Genomic DNA, 20,721 nt, shown 5'->3' with positions numbered 1-20,721 from the left:
TTTTGAACGTACGTCACCCCCCCCTCCCTCCCCCATCCATTAGTTTAAGGCCCATTCTGCCCCTCTACAACATTAGTTACTCAATTCATCATAGAGTCATAGAGCATGGAAACAGACGTTTCAGTCCAACCAGCCAATCGCCAACTATAATCCCAAACTAAGCTAGCACCACCTGCCTGCTTCTGGCCCTTATCCAAATCTCTTTTAAATGTTGTAATTGTATCTGCATGCTCAGGAAGATTGTTCCGTACATGAACCACACACTGCGTTTTAAAAAAAAAAAATTGCCCCATGTCGTCTTTAAATCTCTCTAACCTTAAAAATGTGTCTCCTAGTCTCAAAATCCCCCTATTCATACCCCTCATTATTTTATACACTTCTATAAGGTCAACTCTCAACCTCCTATGCTCTAGTGAAAAAAGTCCCAACCTATCCAGCCTTTCTTCATAACTGAAATCTTTCATACCCTGCAACATTCTGGTCAGTCTTTTCTGAACCCTCTTCATCTTAATGTCCTTCCTATATCTGGGCAACCAGAACTGGGCACAGTATTCCAGAAGAGGCCTCACCAATGTCCTGTACAGCAGCAACACAATTTCTCAAATCCTATATTCAAAAGACTAAGCAATGAAGGCAAACATGTCAAACTCCTTTTTTTAACCACCCTGTCTGTATGTGATGCAAACTTCAAAGAATTATGTACCTGCACCCCTAGGTCCCTCATTTCTACAACACTACCAAAGGCCCTACCATTAATTGTATATGCCCTACCCTAGGGTGTTATACGAAAATTCAATACCCCACATTTATCCAGATTGAATTCCCATCTGCCATTTTTCAGCCGATTGACCTATTTCATCAATAACCCTTTTGTATTCTTAGAAAACATCCTTCACTGTTTATGATGGAGGACAGGTTGTTAATGATAGCCGAAGATGGTTGAGCTTCAGGCACTTCTTGAGGAGCCCCAGCAAGGATATCCTCGGCACTGAGATCTCACACTTCATTGAGCATTGTTAGGAAAATCAGTTTTAAAGATACAGAAGTGATTGCAAAAAAGGTAGTGATAAGTGAATGGGCAGATATCTGACAAATAGAATGTAACGTGGGATAATGTGAAATTGCAGAAGAATTAAAAATAAGGCGTATAGTCTAAATGTTAATATATCGCAGAGGGAGCTGGGAGTCCTTTTGCAAGTATTGCAGGTATTACAGAAACAGCAAATAATTAGGAAAACTAATAGAATGTTATATATTGAGGAATATTAAATACAAAAATAGGTTATGTATTAGTTATATAGGGCACTGTTGAGGCCACTTTTTTTATTTATTCACGGGATGAGAGTATTGCTGGCTGGACAGCATTCATTGCCTATCCCTAATTGCTCAGAGGGTAGTTAAGAGTCAACCACATTGCTTTGGATCTGAAGTCACATGTAGGCCAGACCAGATAAGGATGGCTGTTTCCTTCCCTAAAGGACATTAGTGAACCAGATGGGTTTTTCCAACAATCAACAATGGATTCACAGTCATCATCAGACTCTTAATTCCAGATATTTATTGAATTCAAATCCCACTATCTGTCATGGCAGGATTCGAACCCGGGTCCCCAGAACATTATCTGGGTCTCTGGATTAACAGTCCAGTGGTAATACCATTAGGCCATCGCCTCCCCCATTTGGAGTACTATGCATGGTATTGGTTACCTTATTTAAGAAATGAGATAAATGAATTGGAGGCAGCTCACAGAAAGTTCACTTAACTAATGATGTGCCCATTTTACATGTCTTATGAAGAAAGGTTGGGCAAACTAGGCTTATATCTACTGGAGGTTAGAAGAGTAAGAGATTACTTGATTGAGCCATATAAACCCCTGAGGGATCTTGGCAGGGTGGGACTCTGAATAAGAGAGGGGCCATTGAGAAGTCAGGGGAAAATACATTAGCCGTCGAGTGCAAGTTTACTATTCAGGATAGCTGGGGACGCAGTAAAGGGAGGGAAAAGACTTCTGGTTTAAAGTGCATTTATTTCAACATACAAGGCCTGTCAGGTAAGGCAGATGAGCTCAGAGCGTGGATTGACTGTGGAGACTGGCATATTATTGCCATAACAGAAACATGGTTGAGAGAAGGGCAGTACTGGCTGCTCCGTGTTCTAGGATACAGAAGCTACAGGCTTGACAGAAGTACAAGTAAGTGAGGAGGGGGAGGATATTCTTAAAGGGTCATCAAATGAGGCCATGTGGTTAGAACTTCAAAACAAGAAGGGGTTGGTCACTCTGGGACTGTATTATAGACCCCCAAAAAGCCAGCGGGTGCTAGAGGAGCAGATGTGTACAGAGATTGCAGATACCAGTAGGAATAATAGTGTAGTATTGGTCGAAGATGTTAATTTCCTCTATTGACAGGGCTACCCGGAATGTAAAAGGCCCGGACAGGGTGGAATTTGTCAAATGCGTGCAAGAAAGTTTCCTAAATGAATTGTAGAGGGCCCTACTCGGGAGGGTACAACACTGGACCTCCTGTTAGGAAAAGATGTTGGGCACGTGACTGAAGTGCCAATCGGAGAGCACTTTGGGTCCAGTGCCCGTAACTGTCGTAGTTTTAACATAATAATGGAAAAAGATAGGACAGGTCCACAGGTTAGGGTGCTAAACTGGAGCAGGGCCATTAGGCAGGATCTAGCAGCAGCCGATTGTGTGAGTCTGTTTGAAGGAAATGGAACGACGGGCAAGTGGGAGGCTTTTAAAAGTGTGATACCAAGATTTCAGGGATAGTGTGTCCCATTAGCGGAAGGTAAAGCTGTCAGGTTTAGGGATCCCTGGCTGGTGATTGATATCGAGGCTCTGATCAGGAAAAAGAAGAAGGCATACATTGGGTTTAAGCAATCGGGCTCAAGTGAATCCCTAGATGACTATAAAAAGTATAGGAGCCCACTCAAAAGAGAAACCAGTAGAGCAAAAAGAAGGTATGAAATTGATCTGACAGATAAGGTTAAAGATAATCCCAAGAGGTTCTATGGCTATATTAAGAGTAAAAGGGTGGCTAGGGCAAGAATAGGTCCCCTTGACATCAGCGTGGCCATCTGTGTGTTGAGCCACAGGAGATGGAGATTTTTAATGAATATTTCTTCTCCGTGTTTACTGAGGAGAGAATCAAGGATGCGAAGGAGATAAGGGAAACAAGTGGGGATGTTTTGGATTGCATGTATATTACCAGAGAGGACGTGTTTGCAACCTTAAAGCGCATTAAGGCCTGATCAAGTCCATCCTCGGATGTGTGGGAAGCAAGGGAAGAAATCGCAGAGGCCCATGCAGGGATTTTTCCTTTAACTTTTGCCACTGGTGAAGTTCCAGAAGATTGGGAGGTGGTTAATGTTGTTCCATTGTTTAGGAAAGGTAGCAAAGACAAGCCAGGGAACTACAGGCCAGCAAGCGTGACACCAATGGTAGACAAGTGATTGGAGAGGGTACTGAGCCACAGGATCAACCAACATTTGTGTAGTCAAGGTCTGATTAGGGGCAGTCAGTGAGGATTTGTGCGTGGGAACTCATGTCTGACAAATCTTTGAGAGTTTTTCGAAGAGGTAACCAAGAGGATGGATGAGGGTAGGGCAGTGGATGTTGTCTATATGGACTTCAGTAAGGCTTTTGACAAGGTCCCGCACTGCAGGCTAGTCATGAAAGTTAGGTTGCATGGGATTGAGGGAGAATGAGTTAATTGGATTCAAAATTGGCTCGATGCTGGGAAGTAGAGGGTGACGGTTGAAGGTTGTTTCTCAGACTGGAGGCCTGTGACTAGGGGTGTGCCACAGGGATTGGTGTTGGGACCTTTGTTATTTGTTATTTACATAAACGATCTGGATGTGAATGTATGAGGCATGATTAATAAGTTTGCGGATGATACAAAATTAGGCGGTATTGTTGATAGCGAAAAAGGTTATCAAAAATTACGGAGGGATCTTGATCAGATGGGGGAGTGGGCTGAGGATTGGCAAATGCAGTTCAAGACAGATAAGTGTGAGCTGTTGCACTTTGGAAAGTGAAACCAAGATAAGACTTGTACGTGAATTGGTTAGGTCCTGAGGAATGTTGTGGAACAGCGGGACTGAGGAGTACAAATACATTGTTTGTTGAAAGTGGTATCACAGGAGCACAGAGTGGTGAAGAAGGCATTTAGCATGCTGGCGGTCATCGCTCGAGGCATTGAGTATAGGAGTTGTATAAGCTGTGGTGAGGCCGCACTTGGAGTACGTTGTTTAGTTTTGGTCACCTTGTTATAGGAAAGATATAGTTAAACTGGAAATTGTGCAAAGAAGGTTTATGAGGATGTTGCCAGGACTAGTAGGCCTGAGTTATTAGGAGAGGTTGGCCAGGATAGAACTTTATTCCTTGGAATGTGGGAGATTGAGGGATGATCTTATTGAGATGTATAAAGTCGTGAGGGGCATAGATAGCATGAATGCATATGGTCTTTTTCCCAGGGATTGGGAATTTAAAAACTAGAGGGCAAAGGTTCAAGGTAAGAGGGGAAAGATTTAAGAAGGACCTGTGGTGCAACTTCTTCACACAGAGAGTGGTGCGTATATGGAATGGGCTGCCGGAGAAAGTGGTTGAGGCAGGTACAATCGCAACACTTAAACGACGTTTGGATAGGTACATGGATGGGAAGGGTTTAGAGGGATATGGACCAAATGTGGCAATTGGAACTAGCTGAGTGGGCACAATGGTCAGCATGGATCAGTTGGGACCAAAGAGCCTGTTTTCATGCTGTATTACTCTGTGACTCTGTGCAGATGGTGCTCTCTTGGGACAGTCTAAAACTAGAGGTCTGTTTAAAAATTAGAGGTTACTTGTTTAAACCGGAGGTTAAACAATTTTTTTCCTTATGAAGGGTTGTGTGTGTTTGGAGCTCACTTCCTGAAAATGTGGTGGAAGCAAAATGCTTGAATATAATTAAGGCAAAAGTAGGTAGATGCTTGTTAAACAAGGGTTAGAAGGTTATTGGAGGTAGGTGAAATTGAAATTGGTGAAATTGTAGATTTGAAGTAACAGTCACAGCAGCCATGGTCTTATTGAACAACAGCGCAAGAGTCAGGGGCTGAGTAGCATGTTCCTGATGTTAATATTCATATATAATTGCGTGTGTGAGCATCAAAAAATTGCTGTTATTTCTGAGCACAGACATGCAACTGCAAAACACCAGTCAGTCTCTTGGAGCACAAGTATTTTTTTTTTCAAAGTTGTTGTATTACAAGTTACTGTGCTGAGTATTTTGTTTTGCCAAATGTGTTTGCAAACGTTTATGCACTTACTGGTATTGAATTCAGTAGCCTGTACTGGGCAATAATTCTGTTTCATGCCATTTATTGCTGTTCTGTTGATGTGTTTTGGCATTTATCATTATTCAGCTATTAAATCAATATTTAAGAGACTGATGTACTTTGAAGGCAAATGCATTTGCTTACACCGGGTTAACAGTTCACGTTTTAGTTTTGCACGTAATGTGTCAATATGCAATGAATACCATCTGCATGCCCACCTCTAAAAAGCAGGCATTGTGCTTATTCTGCATTCTCACTTGTCAATTGTTTGTCATGTGTTTGCAGCAACCCCTTTTGTGCTTATTAGTATTATGTTACAAACTGCTTAACTCATCATCAGACAACTTCACTGTTGGCATTTTTGAACAAAAGTATTTTATATACTTTTATTAAGCTTTGTACTGATTTCCATAAACAAAAGGGATATAAATTACTTGGAAAATAACAAACTGGAAACAACTTCACCTTAGAAGCACTTAGCAATTTTTAGTTTCAATGTGAAGTAAACTTATGTATCTGTAAGGACAAGTGTTACTTTAATCAAAGCTTAAAACAGGAAGGGAATTGGTAATATTTTAGTAGGACAGGTCTAAGAAAAGAATACCTTCAAAAGCATATTTTCCAAACCATGTAAGATGCATGCCTCACTAGTTCAGTTCAAAAATATTTTGTGGATGATGAAAAATTCTGCAAGCTGTACATGTGCAGTTATGCTGGGGCAAACTATACAATTGAAGCTTGAGCTTCTGAGAAAATCTAGACATTAAACGATAAAATGTAATTGAGAGGACTAATTTAATGAATTTGTTATGAATATTTAATTCAAAAAATTTAAACTGTGTTTGAAACCTTAATTTGTGCATAATAGAGTTTAGCTCCTGAAGGAACGTGACTGATGTCTCCTAAATATGTTGAAGTGAATCTGTTGATTCACTTTTTAATGTATTGGTATTACAGCCCACTGCAGTTGGCTGGTTTCCTGAGTTTGTGGTAGTTTCTCGTTGGGAGATTTTTATCTGCTTGCTTTAATATATTCTTTGTCTCCAGTTCTAACTTGGCAAGACTTTCAATATATTTTGTTAGTTTATTTAAAAGTCTCCAGAGGCACAGCACGTGGTAAGTCAGAACATGAGCACTTTATACAGACGTGTATTTTGTATTGTGTCATTATTGACATAAACATACAAATATATGTGCATTAAAACTAGAAAGCCCGAATTCGCTGAGCGAGTACAGGGATGCATTCGTACAGAAGTCGTTTTAAGAGGAAACATGTATGCTCACTGAAATATCTTATCATATTTCAAGACTAGTGGTCATATTTTTAAGGTGAGAGGAGAAAGATTTAAAAAAAGCCGTGAGATGCACCTTTTACAAAGTGTGGTTCATGTGTAAAATGAACTTCCAAAGGGAAACGGTGGATGCGGGTACAGCTACAACATGTAAAAGACATTTAGATAAGTACATGAATAAGAAATGTTTGGAGGATAAGGACCAAGCACAGGCAAGTGCAGCTAGTTTAGTTTGGGATTGAGAAGTCAGGGGAAAATACATTAGCCATTGAGAGCAAGTTTACTATTCAGGATAGCCAGGGGCACAGTAATCAGAGGGAAAAGACTTCTGGTTTAAAGTGCATTTATTTCAACACACAAGGCCTGTCAGGTAAGGCAGATGAGCTCAGAGCATGTATTGGCTGTGGAGACTGGCATATTATTGCCATAACAGAAACATGGCTGACAGAAGGATAGGACTGGCGGCTGACAGAAGGGTAGGACTGGCAGCTTCATGTTCCAGGATACAGAAGCTACAGGTGTGACAGAAGTGCAAGTCAGCGAGGAGGGGGAGTTGCCCTTTTGACAAGGGAGGACATAACAACACTGCGTAGAGAGAATATTCTTAAGGTGCCATCAAATGAGGCCATATGGTGAGATGGTCACTCTGGGACTGTATTATAGACCCCCAAATAGTCAGTAGGTCCTAGAGGAGCAGATGTGTAGAGAGATTGTAGATACCTGTAGGAATAATAGTGTAGTATTGGTTGGAGATTTTAATTTCCTCTATTGCCTGGGCAACCCAGAGTATAAAAGGCCTGGATCGGGTGGAATTTGTCAAATGTGTCCAAGAAAGTTTCCTAAATGAATATGTAGAGGGCCCTACTTCGGAGGTTGCAACACTGGACCTCCTCTTAGGAAATGATGTTGGGCAAGTGACTGAGGTGTCAGTCAGAGAGCACTTTGGGTCCAGTGCCCATACTCTTAGGTTTAACATAGTTATGGAGGAAGATAGGACAGGTCCACAGGTTAAGTTGCTGAATTGGAGCAGGGCCAATTTTGGGGCCATTAGACAGGACCTAGTGGCAGTCTTCACGCAGATAGTGGTGCATATATGAAAAGGGCTGCCAGAGAAAGTGGTTGAGGCAGGTACAATAGCAACATTTAAAAAACGTTTGGATAGTTACATGGATGGGAAGGGTTTAGAAGGATATGGACAAAATGCAGGCGGTTGGAACTAGCTAGAGACAGTAAGAACTGCCGATGCTGGAGTCAGAAATAACAGTGTGGAGCTGGAGGAACACAGCAGGCCAGGCAGCATCAGAGGAGCAGGAAAGCTGACGTTTTGGGTCGGGACCCTTCTTCAGAAATGGGACTTCTTCAGAAAAAGTTGGAACTAGCTAAGTGGACACCATGGTCAGCATGGACTAGTTTGGGCCGAAGGACCTGTTTTGTGCTGTATGACTCTACGATTATAGTCGGAATGGACTGGTTGGACCGAAGGGTCTGTTTCCATGCTGTATGACTCTGATTCTAAGCCCATTGTTTATACTGTTCTGTGAAATGTGACTTCGATTTTACTGTGACAGTAGATGTATTCTATGTTTGGTTATTAAATATAATGGAAATAGAGTGCTGTTTTACGAGACAGCACTTATACGAATGTTCCTAATTCTGGAGGTTAATGTGGTAATGATGGCTTTAATATTTTACGTTATGATGCTCCACTTTATGGTTGAGTACTCTAAGTCAATGAATTGTGCACACGAGAAATTGTGTATCTCAGGCCCAACCTGGCTATGAGACGAACTTAACTCAATTGTATTCTGTTCCCTTTCTTACATCTACATGTAACAGTATCATTTTGTTCATTAGGTAAGTTAGTGTACAGTCAAATTGAATTACTGTACACCTTTGTTATTTTAGCCAGAGTTCAGGTTTTCTCTAACTTCCATTAGTCCTCAGAAAATTAATCTTTCTTATATATCTTACTGATGTCATTCTGTTTTCCTAGAGTAATGATGGAGAAGAGCGACTAGCTGTTGTTCGACTCTTGGCTAAGTTGTTTGGTGCAAAGGATTCAGAGCTCGCAACGCAAAATCGTCCTCTCTGGCAGTGCTTCCTCGGACGGTATGATACTTATTTGTTAATGATTCAACGTGGTGTTCTTGTGCATGGTTTACTTTTGTTGGAAGCTCAAGATGGCTGTGGGAGCTTGTCGTGCACAAGTTGACTGAGTTTCCTATACTACAGTAGTGATTACATTTCAAAAGAACTTGCTGTGGCTTTCATGATAAGTACACTACCATGTCTTTCTTTTTATACATAATCTCTTATGAAAATGTACGTGTGCTATTGAAAGTTCCTTCCCTAAATATGGTGAAAAGTACTGGGGTATGGTTTACAGGGATAGCAGCATTATACCTTATCCAAATGGTCATTCTAAGTTGACAATAAATATAGGCCAGACATTTCAAAGCCCCCATGGCCTTATACCAAATATTTGATGTTTTTCTTGCTATATATCAATGTTCATACTTTGTCACTAGTCAGCACAGATTAATGGATTGCAATCATGAATGAGCAGGCTGACAAGATTTTCCTCTCCTCTCTCTCCAAACAGGAGTGTTGAGGTCATATTGTACAGTGGGATCATTAGCTTAAATGTTGATTACATAACACCTGCCATGTGAGACCTGTAAAATCTATGAAAAGCTGCTCAATTTAAAGGGCACCCTTAGAAACTGCACAAAAACAGCAGGTGCTGGAAATCTGCAACAGAAAAAGTTGGAAGTACTCCACAAGCTAGCTGGCATTTGTAGAACGAATAGACAAATTAGTGTTTCAAGCATGTGGACATTTTGTCACAACTGGACAATGTTACAGATGGGTAACATTCAAAGATGGAACAGAACAAAGTGAAGGGAAATGTTTGAAAAAGAAAGTGCAATAGTAACTTGTAAAATGCTAAGTGGAAAATGAGAGTGCTAAATGAGAGAATTGATATTGGCAAGATTAGAGAATAATGAGAGAACTGCAAACAAAAAAGTGCAAGACGCTGATAGCATGAGATAACACAGTGTGAAGCTGGAGGAACACAGCAGGCCAGGCAGCATCAGAGGAATAGGAAAGCTGATGTTTCGGGTCGGGACCCAGAAGGGTTCCTCCAGCTCCACACTGTGTACTCTCTGACTCCAGCATTGACCGTTCTTCCTATCTCTGATAGCATGAGAATAGGTGTGGAGGTAAAATGACGTGAACAAGGAGAAACAACAATGTGTAAAATTGACATAAGAGAATGGGCTCCAAGGCACAGCAGCTTAAAGGACAAGTATGTTAATTGGTACCAAGGGTGGAAATTGCCTTGTTGGCACAGGGTTCTGGATGTCATACCAAGTATAAGAGATCCTTCCTGTCTCGCCACCCAAAATGCCAGTGCATTCAGCCCACTTTGCTGGCACTTCCTGCCAAAGCTTAAAGTCATTCGAGTCAATATTAAGGCCAGTGGGCTACAGAAAGTACTTTGTAGAAATACAGGATGCTTTTCATTTAAATTATGCTGAACTTATCAGAATACTGTTGACTGCTAAAAAGAGTGGCCTGCTCTTGCAGACATGAGCAGAAGCAATTGAAACTCCCAATGTAGAGGGTGCAGGGGAGATTTCCCAGAACAGTTGCAGAAGTTAGGATTGTTTTTCTTGGAATAATGAAGATTGAGGAGAGATTTGATACAGTGTACGAGATTATGACCGGTTTAGGTAAGACAGGCAAAGAAGGGCTGTTTCCATTACTGACAATAGGGGGCACAGATTTAGATTTTGATTGAGATGCGGGGGTCCGAAGAACATTCGAAGCACTGTTTTTTGATAACCTGGAACCTGGTGCCAAGGAGAACGGTAGAATTTGGGGACTGTTTTGAGAGGAAGGTAGGTTAATAGTTCTTTTTTAATTCATTCATGGGATTCATATGTTGATGATTAAACCAGTGTTTTGTGCCATCACAAACTGCCCTTGAAAAAGTCATGGTGAATTGCCAACTGCATTACTTGGGGTGTAGGTGCACCTAGATTGCTGCAAGGGAGGGAGTTTGAGAATGACAAGGGAATAATTGTTGTCTCAGCACTGTCTTTCTCGCTTGGTCAAACTGTTCTCACCAGGATTCATTCTTATCTACCTAATTGTAACCGGAAAATCACTTGCAATGGCTTCTCTTCCTGCTCCTGTACTGTTATCTCTGGTGCCCAACAGGGATTAGTCTTTGGAACCTCTGATTTCTCACCTGCCTGCTACCATTTGGCAGGATCATTCACAAGTGCAATTGTAGTTTTCCCATGTATCCCAAAAATGCCCAGCTCTACCTCACTACCAGCACATCGCAACTTCCTCCATTGTTGCTAAATTATTGGACTGCTTATCTAATACTCAGCATTGGATGATCAAAAATTTCTTCCAATTAAATATTGCAGATGCTGAAGTTATGGTTTTTGACTTCTGTTTAAAACTCTCTTCTTGATCCCAAATCTTATAATTCTTTAATTCTTTCTTTAGACATGAGTGTCAGAGGCTTGGCTAGTATTTCGTGCCCAAACCTAACTTCCCTTCAAAACATGATGATGAGCTGCCTTCTCGAAACACAGTCCTTAGTGTGCAGTTCCTCCCACAGTACTGCTAATAAGAAAGTTCCATGGATTTTGATCCAGCAATAGTGCAAAAATTGCAAAATAGTTCGAAGTAAGAATAATGTGTGACATGGAAGTGAACTTGCAAGCGTTGGCATAGCCTTGTATTTACTATCTTTGTACTACTGGGTAACAGAGGATGTGGGTTTGGAGGGTACTGTCAAATGAGCCTTGCTGCTGTACATCTTGCAACTGGTACACACTGCTGCAATTGTGCATCACTGGTGAAGAGATTGGATGTTGAAGATTGTTGCTGGAGTGCTAATCAAGCAGGCTGTTTTTTCATTCATGGTGTCTCGTTTGTGTTGTTGGAGCTGGACTTGTCCAGGTAAGTGAACAGTATTCCTTGACACTCATGACTTGTGCCTTGTAAATGATAGGCAGGCTGTAGCGAGCCAGGGGGTGAATTACTCAGCACATGGCTGGCCCAGTTTGGTTTCTGTTAAGTGGTAACCTTAAGTTCGTTGATTGTGGAGGATTCAGCCATTGTACTGCCATTGAATGTCAAAAGGAGATAATCATTGTTGGTAACGGTCTGAGATGTAGCCATCTATTTGCAACCTTTGTGTCATGAATGATTCTGTGACAAACTTGCTTGTCAACCTCATTTGTGCCAATCCTAATAATGCATAATTCTACCTCCATAACATAAGAGTTACAAAGTCGTACAGCACAGAAACAGACTCTTCGGTCTAAACAGTCCATGCTGAATGTAATCCTAAACTAAACCAGTCCAACCTGCCTGCTCCTGGCCCATATCCCTCAAAACCTTTCCTATTCATGTACTTATCCAAATGTCTTTTAAAAGTTGTAATTGTACCCACATCCGCCACTTCCTTGGGAAGTTCATTCTACACACGAACTACCCTCTGCTAAAAAAAAAAAAAATTGCCCATGTCTTTTTTTAAAATCTCTCTCCGCTCACCTTAAAAATGTGCCCCCGGTCCTGAAATCCCCTTTCTAAGGGAAAGGAAAACTACTAGTAACTCTGTATCCCTCAATAGTTTATAAACTTCTATAAAGTCGCGCCTCAACCTCATACGCTCTATTGAGAAAAGTCCCATCTTTCAACGTGGTCCATCTCAGCTAATCTACTGAGGCTCCTATTCATGCTTCTGTTACCTCTAGACTCAACTATTCAAACACTTTTATCTGGTCTGCCATGTTCTATCCTCAGTAAATGTGAGGTGTTCTATAACTCTGTTCACAGTTTCTTAATAGGCAGAAATTTCTATCCTACTATCATCCTTCTCTTTGCTGAACTATGCTGGGTCCAAGCAAAATCTGGATTTGAAAATTTTATCCTTGTTTTTGAACTCCTCCATGGCTTTGCCTTTCCCTATCTGTGTAATCTCTTCCACAATCCTTAGTCTGGCCTCTTGTAGATCCTGAATTTTAATGGCTGTACTGTTGGTGGCAGGGCCTTCAGTTGTCCAGAGCCCAAGATCTGGAAGACCTTCTTTTACGCTCTTTTTGTATCCAACTCTTGTTCATACTTTCAGACACTCCATAAACTACCTCCTTGACAAAGCTTTTCATCCTTTGACCTACTATCTCCTGTTGACTCCGTATCATACTTTATTTTAAAATGTTCCTGTGAAGTGCCTTGGGACATTTCATTATATTGAAGGCGCTATATAAATTTAAATTGTTGTTGCAAATGACTTCTGGAAGCAGGTATAATTTTGACCACTATTTGCCCCAGGATTCCCAATCATTCCCAATTATACCCAAAGCACATGGTGTCCTCCAGTGTCTTTCTGCTGGTTGAGAACATTGATCAAAAATTGTTACGTGGTGTCAAATTGGCAATGGGTTATTGTCTTTGGTGTGTTGTCCCTGCAGTGCATTAAATGGAGAGTCTACAATAAACAATCAACTTGTATCTTGGTTTTTAAGTACATTTATTATTGTGTAGTTCAATAGGTGAGTAAATCATTTTATTTCTTTGTTAACAGTCTTCTCTAAATTATTTTGAGAATGTGGTGAAATAAGTTGCATGTGTTAACATACATGCACAATGAAAATCAAAAATATTATTTTTTATATAGATTTAACGACATACATGTTCCTGTGAGACTAGAATGCGTGAAGTTTGCAAGCCATTGTTTGATGAATCATCCAGATTTAGCCAAAGATCTTACAGGTGAGGTGTTGACCTGTGTAGTCGTGTAAAATCTGCTTTCAAGACCAATACTTGAAGTATTAATTCACCTTATTGAACACTGGATTGGTGGTTGAAAGGAATCATCAGAAGCTGATTTAAGGAAGTAAACACATCTGCAGGCTAGATGCAGATGCATATAGTCTGAACAAATTCTGTATGAACTTTTATGATTTAGCGATGGTTTAATTTTATGTCACAGGACTTTGCTGGTTCTTCCAGCTGAATGTCAATTTTTGCCATAAAACCTGGTGATAATAAGATAAATATGCCATGTTCCCATATCACTTATAGATGTATGTGACCCATCATTTTCTTAGTTATCTCAAAATCTATTATTTTGGATTACCATACATCTGATTTTTGTAAGTTGAATTCAAGGACCTGGATTTTGCGGTTAGTAGTGAAGTAACTCTATCAAGGTTTTCCCTTTCCAGCAACAATTTAAATCTGCTAAGTCAAAGGGATCTCCGGACATGGCGCAAGCAACGCTCCTATCAACAAGCACTTAACTAGTCAGTTCATTGAAGCATTCACAAATAACAAATGAGTGATGTGCAAATACTTTCTCTAGGGGTATAAAATAATCCATAGAATCTGTACAGTGTGGAAACAGGCCCTTTGGCCCAACAAGTCCACACTGAACCTCGGAGCATCCCACCCAAACCCATCCTGCATAACCCACCTAATCTACACACCCTTGAACACTACGGGCAATTTAGCATGGCCAATCCACCTCGGCTGCACAATTTTGGACTGTGGGAGGAAACCGGAGCACCCAGAGGAAACCCACACAGACACGGGGAGAATGTGCAAGCTCCACACAGACAGTCGCCTGAGGATGGAATCGAACCCGGGTCCATGGTGCTGTGAGGCTGCAGTGCTGACCACTGTGCCACTGTGCAGCCCCTTCGACATCCTAGTTGTGAAATTGGCCAGATGGTTATTACTCTAATAAGTCTAGCGCAAGTCTATCTTCATTTGCTAATATACCTGTTGGGGTTCCTCTGCACTTTCTCAGAGTTTGCTGATAAAGCCAACTGCCCCACAATTGTTGCATCATTTTATTAAAGTATGTAAATTCTTGCCGATTTGCATCTCTAAATATCCAAATTGATAAATCCATCCAGAAGTGCCACTTCTGTATTTAATGTTACTGTGTTGTTTCTGAACTGTATTATACCCATGAACAATTAGACCGTTCTTAACCGTCTTGTTATTCTGTGTTTGATACATGCTATCACTAGAACCTTTTTGCATATCTTGCTTTATGCTATTATTTAATTACATCCTTTTTCCCAGTTGAGAAATGCATTGTTAAGAGGAAAATAAAATAAGTAATATAGTGAGAAATTGGTAATAAATAATATATACATTGATATTGAAACACCTATTGCTTGGTGATTTTTAAATTGAGAAGTTGTGGATGGCCAACAGCATAAATGTCTATTTATTGATTCAATGAGTTTTTTTTAAATAAACTGTTTATCACAATTTCTATTTCTGGAGATGTTCATTCAAAAATCTGCCTCCCATAAATACCCTATGCAGCACTGATTGCACAACACTGGTTGCCCAATGTAGTGTAGGAGTTATCTAGACTCAAAACTTGCGCTGTCTCCATGGATGCTGCCTGACCTGGTGTGCTCTCCAGCATTTTTTGTTTTTGGTAGTGATTGCCCAACACCTTGTTGTACTTGTGCATTAACTTCTGGTCCCTCAGTGCTTCATATTTTAAATTCTTTTATATGTTTAATCCCTGTCTGACCTTGTCCCTCCTTTCTCTTTAAATTCCTCCAGTACTGAAGTCTAGTTCACATAGCTCAATGTTTCCTTTGTGTATTTGGCCCATATAATAATGGGTGATTCTTGAGACCTGGGTGGTTATCACTCAAATAAATTCCTAAATGTCTTGTTCAAAATTGATATTACTTTTAACTGGCTACATCATTTTGTGCAATCTACCTAAATTTTACTATTGATATTTATTTTGAATTGGCATTTGCTGAATGGGATTCTGTAGTCTGCAGGAGAGGATTCTTTTAGGTGGTTCACAGAAATGCAGATTAATTTAATAAATTTGAAAATGTTTTGTCATGATTCCAGCTGATGATAAAACTGGGCAAGTTGGATCTCAATGAAACCTAGCTTGATGGATCAATAGTTTAATTTTTGCATTTGGTTATTGTGGTGGTTAGTCAGTAAACATGCTAATATGAGGCTGTCATATTCTTTAATACAAGACAATAACATAAAGAGCAAAACAAATTTTCAACCTCTTTCCCAGCCCTCACCCTTGACAGACACGCAATCCAAGAAAAGCATCACTGCTGTTCCAAGCCTTTATTTTCCAACTTAATTGACCCTTTCCAGTTCTTCTTCTTAGACTGCTGAGACAGTTTCAAGTGCAGTATAATTTGGATAAATGTAAGGTTATTCACTTTGGAAGCAAGAACAAGAAGACAGATTACTACCTGAATAAATTGGGAGAAAGGACTGTGCAGTGGGACCTGGACGTCCATGTGCACCAGTCGCTGAAGGTAAGCATGCTGGTGCAGCAGGCAGTAAAGAAAGCAAATGGTGTGTTGGTTTTCATTGTGAGAGGTTTTGAGTACAGGAGCAGGGATGTGTTGTTGCAATTGTGTAGGGCCTTGATGATACCACACCTGGAACATTGTGTGCAATTTTGGAATCCTTTTCTGAGGAAGGATGCTCCTGCTCTCGAGGGAGTGCAGTGAAGGTATACCAGGCTGATTCCGGGGATGGCAGGTCTGCTGTATGAGGAGAGATTGACTAGTTGGGATTGTTTTCGCGAGAGTTCAGACAAATGAGGGAGGATTTCATAGAGACTCATAAAATTCTAACAGGACTGGACAGGGTAGATGCAGGGAGGATGTTCCTAATGATGGGTGTGTCCAGAACCAGGGGTCACAATATGAGGATTCAAGGTAGACAGTTTAGGACAGAGATGAGACATTTCTTCACTCCAAGAGTAGTGAGCCTGTGAAATTCATTACCACAGGAAGTAGTTGATGCCAAAACATTGAATATATTCAAGAGGCGACTAGATTTAGCACTTGGGGCGAATGAGATCAGAGATTATGGGGAGAAAGCAGTATTAGTCTATGGAGTTGGACGATCAGCGTGATTGTGATGAATGGCGGAGCAGGCTTGAAGTGCCGAATGACCACCTCCTGCTGCTATCTTCTATGTTTCTGCTGGCCTGAGCCCCTCTTCAATTCTGACAACTTGAAAAAGCTATGGGCAACTGTCGCAGGTTGGAGACATCACAGGAAAAACCCTTCTTACTGTTGTCCTGAAATGAAAACTTGATTTTTTTGATCAGAACCCTGACCAAGCTAAATGAATGGTCCCTGTAAGTCATAAAACTCAGTTATAAGCATTTAATCTGTTAACACCACAGGTATCCTATGAAGCTCTTCAGTGAATTACATTCTTTCTTTGAAGTTATGTATTTTAGTCACTATTTCAAATGACTTGCTGACCTCTTTCTTTCAACAAAAGGTAAGCTTCCAGAGCCAAAACCAAAATCAACCTTCCTCTATTTTAAAAATCCAAACTTCCAGATAAATTCATGCATGTTTATCAAAGTTTATACTTTTTAAGGCACATCTGCAAATATCAGTTAGCAGGGTTAGATTTGTGAACAAAATTAACCATGAGCAAGAGGCTTGCAAAATGCAATGCTACAGGTGCATTCTTAAAAAAAAAAATCATTCAGGAAGTATTCACTGGCGTTGAGACTAACATTTATTCCCAGCCCCTTATTGTCCGAGAGAATGTGTTGGTGAGCTATCACTTTAAATTGTCTAGTGTTGGCCCAGCCACAGTAAGTAAGTGGCACTGCCGCTTTTTTCTGGGTTTGCTGCTAAATATTCTAATAGGCTATGAAACTGTGGGAACTCCGATACACACATTGGCAAATGAAGGTACGATATCAAAGAATTATTTTGTGCCTCAAGATGTTTTTTTTTTTTAAAAACTTGCTTAGTTGCTATTTGGGAAGACTTGTATGTAGTTTGCAAGTTATGTAGTTGATATCAGTACTGCTCCATGTCCTGAGATTCCTTTAAACAGCAGATTTAAACTGTTGCTGGAAAGGGAAAATCATGTCACAGTTACTTCACTACTAAGTGCAGAATCCAGGTCTTTGAATTCAACTTTCAAAAATCACAAGATGAAACAGTAATTAACATTTTGCATAGAACTTGGATCTATAACACTGAATATTGCTATTTTGGGTCTACACCACTAAATATTGCGAATTTTCTAATGGTTTCAAAGAATAAGCCAACTTAGTTCTGTTGACATGAAGGTATTTTGAATAAGTTATGATCTTTAGGTGAGTTAGTAGAATTGTTTACTCTAGCATGTGTCTGTCTAAAAGATTTTCCAGTAATCCTGATTCAGAAATTGTATTTTAAATAAGACTTCTTTTAATAGAATATTTGAAGGTTCGATCACATGATCCAGAAGAGGCAATCCGGCATGATGTCATTGTTACAATAATAACAGCAGGGAAGAAAGATCTATCACTAGTGAATGACCAACTGCTTGGGTTTGTGAGGGAGAGAACACTAGATAAAAGGGTAAGGTCTCAAATTTGTGCTTACTGCACGTAATTTACCTCCGTATACTTTGTCTCGGTTCCATTTCTTTGCTTTGTAAACAAGCAAAAATTCAAATGAAGATTTTGAATGTTGATCATCAATTAATGAAAACTGTTAGATTGCTACCTGTGGTGTCCAGGCCTTATGAATGTTGGTTTTATTTCTGTTATTGGTAATATTTTTGTAAATGACAATTCATGAGAGCAGTAGCCACACTGAAAATAAACCTGTAATTGCAATTTGTTGTACTCTTGAAATAAATATTCCCATAATCCATACCAATTGGTCAAAATCATTTCATGAAACTTGGCATTGTAGAATGTTAAAATTTTTTCATTTGCTTGATTTGAATTGATATAGTTCGAAATGTTTTAACTTTTTGATCCCCAAGCAGGTGAAATGTAACATTTTGTTTCTACAGCAATGCACGTTTTGTTATTTCTTTGTAACCTACAAAATTGAAATCAAAATATCATATTTAGTCAAACGTCAGGGATAACTTTATTTTGATCAGAAGAACCTAAAAGAACTAAAAGTAAAAAAGAAATGCTTCACATGTATTTTCCTTGGTGCTGATGTTTTTCCTTCACCTTGCTGGTCCTGCTTGTTTAATTAAACACTTATGTTCTATTCTGTCTATTAAAATTGGTCATTTTTAACAATTTTCATAATGTTCACTTTGGAACTGGGAAATGCAAAGCCATGTGTATTTGACTAGATTAATGTTGGGCATGAAAACTGCATTACTTTTTGGTGCACAAATTTGGAGGAAACTGACATTCGGGTAAGTAAATTCACGCAAGAATATTAGACAATGTTCATTTGCAATAGTTCAAAAAGTTCCCAAGTTGTTCAAGCTTTACTTTGATCACATGCAAGCTTTGTCTGTTCATGGTCTATTTTTATAAAAGTACCATCCCTCTGACACCATACACATTCCGTCTCTTCAGAAAAAGCAAAAAAAACGAACACCTGAAGCATCAGCAGTTTACTTCTGTTTAGTGATAGAAATATATTCCCAATTCATTATAAGTTTAATTCCTTCTTGTTCATTCAAATATTAAAAATAAATGGGCAATCTCTAAATAGAAATAACATTCCACAACCAACCTCAAAATTACTAATTTTGTGGATATTTTCAGATTACATTTCAGATGTTAATACTCAACTCTGGAACAGGTGAGTCTTGAACCTGGGCCTCCTGGTCAAGAGATAGGGGCACCACAAGAGCCCTAGTTCCTCTGTGTAGTGGCAGTATGTATTCGCATCTCACAAGTGCCAGGCGATAACCATATCCAACACGAGAGAATGTAACCATCACCCTTTGACGTTCTTGGCATTGCCATCATTGAATTCCCAACTGTCAACATCTTGGGGTTACCTTAGACCTGAAACTCAACAGAATTAGCCATATAAATACTTTGGTTACAAGAGCAGGTCAGAGTCTAGGATTCCTGCAGTGAGTAACTCGCCTCCTGACTCCCCAAAGCCTGTATACCATCTACAAGACTTAAGTCAAGAATGTGATGGAATGGTGTCCTTCCTTCCAGCTACACTTAAGCTTGTCATCATCCAGGACAAAGCAGCCTACTTGATTGGCACTGCATCCCCAAGCACTCAGTCCCTCAACCACTGCTGCTCGGTAACAGCAGAGTGCTGTAGAAAATCACTAAGGCTACTCGGACAGCAACTTCCAAATCCATGGCCGCCACATCTGGAAGGACAAAGGCAGCAGATACGTGGGGATACTGCCTGCAACTTCACACACCATCTGGAGTTGGAAGTTTACAGCATGGTGGCTCAGTGGTTAGCACTGCTGCCTCACAGCGCCACAGACCTGGGTTAGATTCCACCCACGGGAGATTGTCTCTTTGGAGTTTGTACATTCTCCCCATGTCTGCGTGGGTTTCCTCTGGGTGCTCCAGTTTCCTTCCACAGTCCAAAGATGCGCAGTCTAGGTAGATTGGCCATGCGAAATTGCCTGTAATGTTCAGGGATGTGTAGATTAGGTGAGTTATAGGGGGATGGGTGTGGGTGGGATTCTCTGAGGGTCGGTGTGGACTTGTTGGGCCGATGGGCCTGTTTCCACACCATAGGTATTTTATATATCTCATGTTCCTTCGTGTTGCTGGGTCAAGGTCCAGGAGTTTCTTCCTTAACCGCACAAAATAGACCACTATAGTTGAAGAAGATGGCTCACCACCACCTTCTCAAGATCAGTTAGAGATGAATAATAAACGCTGGCCTGACCAGTGACATCCACATCCCATGAATGAATTTTTTAAAAGATCTGTATGGAGGTTAGGTTACAGCAGCATGAACCACAGATTTATTTCTGTAGAGAAGTTTGATGATTTTTCTGCTTCTGCCATGCTCGGTCATTCTGCACAGGTAAAGAAATTCACAGAGGAGCCTTCACCAGACTGCTATCATTTATTTTCTGACTATAAGTGAAATGGCTACCAGAACTTATCCAGAATCACTTTTCCAGGGGAGCCAAGACAAAGGTTGGCATAAGTTGGGGAAATCAATTAAAATATTTGATATTTTATCAGACTGACTTTCGTTTATCTTTTTGTGTTTGAAGTGGCGAGTGCGGAAAGAAGCAATGATGGGTTTGGCCCAGCTATATAAAAAGTACTGTCTTCATGCGG

The 20,721-nt window shown here is 40.2% G+C and overlaps 1 protein-coding gene across 1 annotated transcript in view; it reads left to right on the top strand.

Annotated features, from left to right (window-relative positions):
• Window positions 1–20,721, top strand: part of LOC109932995 (sister chromatid cohesion protein PDS5 homolog A-like) — a 160,982-nt gene that overhangs the window by 71,482 nt on the left and 68,779 nt on the right. The window contains exons 9-12 of the mRNA XM_048600833.1: window positions 8,608–8,723; window positions 13,324–13,418; window positions 17,901–18,046; window positions 20,655–20,717. Of these exons, the coding sequence (XP_048456790.1) occupies window positions 8,608–8,723; window positions 13,324–13,418; window positions 17,901–18,046; window positions 20,655–20,717 (420 nt within the window). The remainder of the gene's footprint in view (window positions 1–8,607; window positions 8,724–13,323; window positions 13,419–17,900; window positions 18,047–20,654; window positions 20,718–20,721) is intronic.

The sequence above is a fragment of the Rhincodon typus genome, chromosome 1 (assembly GCF_021869965.1).
Source record: "Rhincodon typus isolate 14 chromosome 1, sRhiTyp1.1, whole genome shotgun sequence".
Lineage (NCBI taxonomy): Eukaryota > Metazoa > Chordata > Chondrichthyes > Orectolobiformes > Rhincodontidae > Rhincodon > Rhincodon typus.
This window is presented reverse-complemented; position numbering and strand designations above follow the sequence as displayed.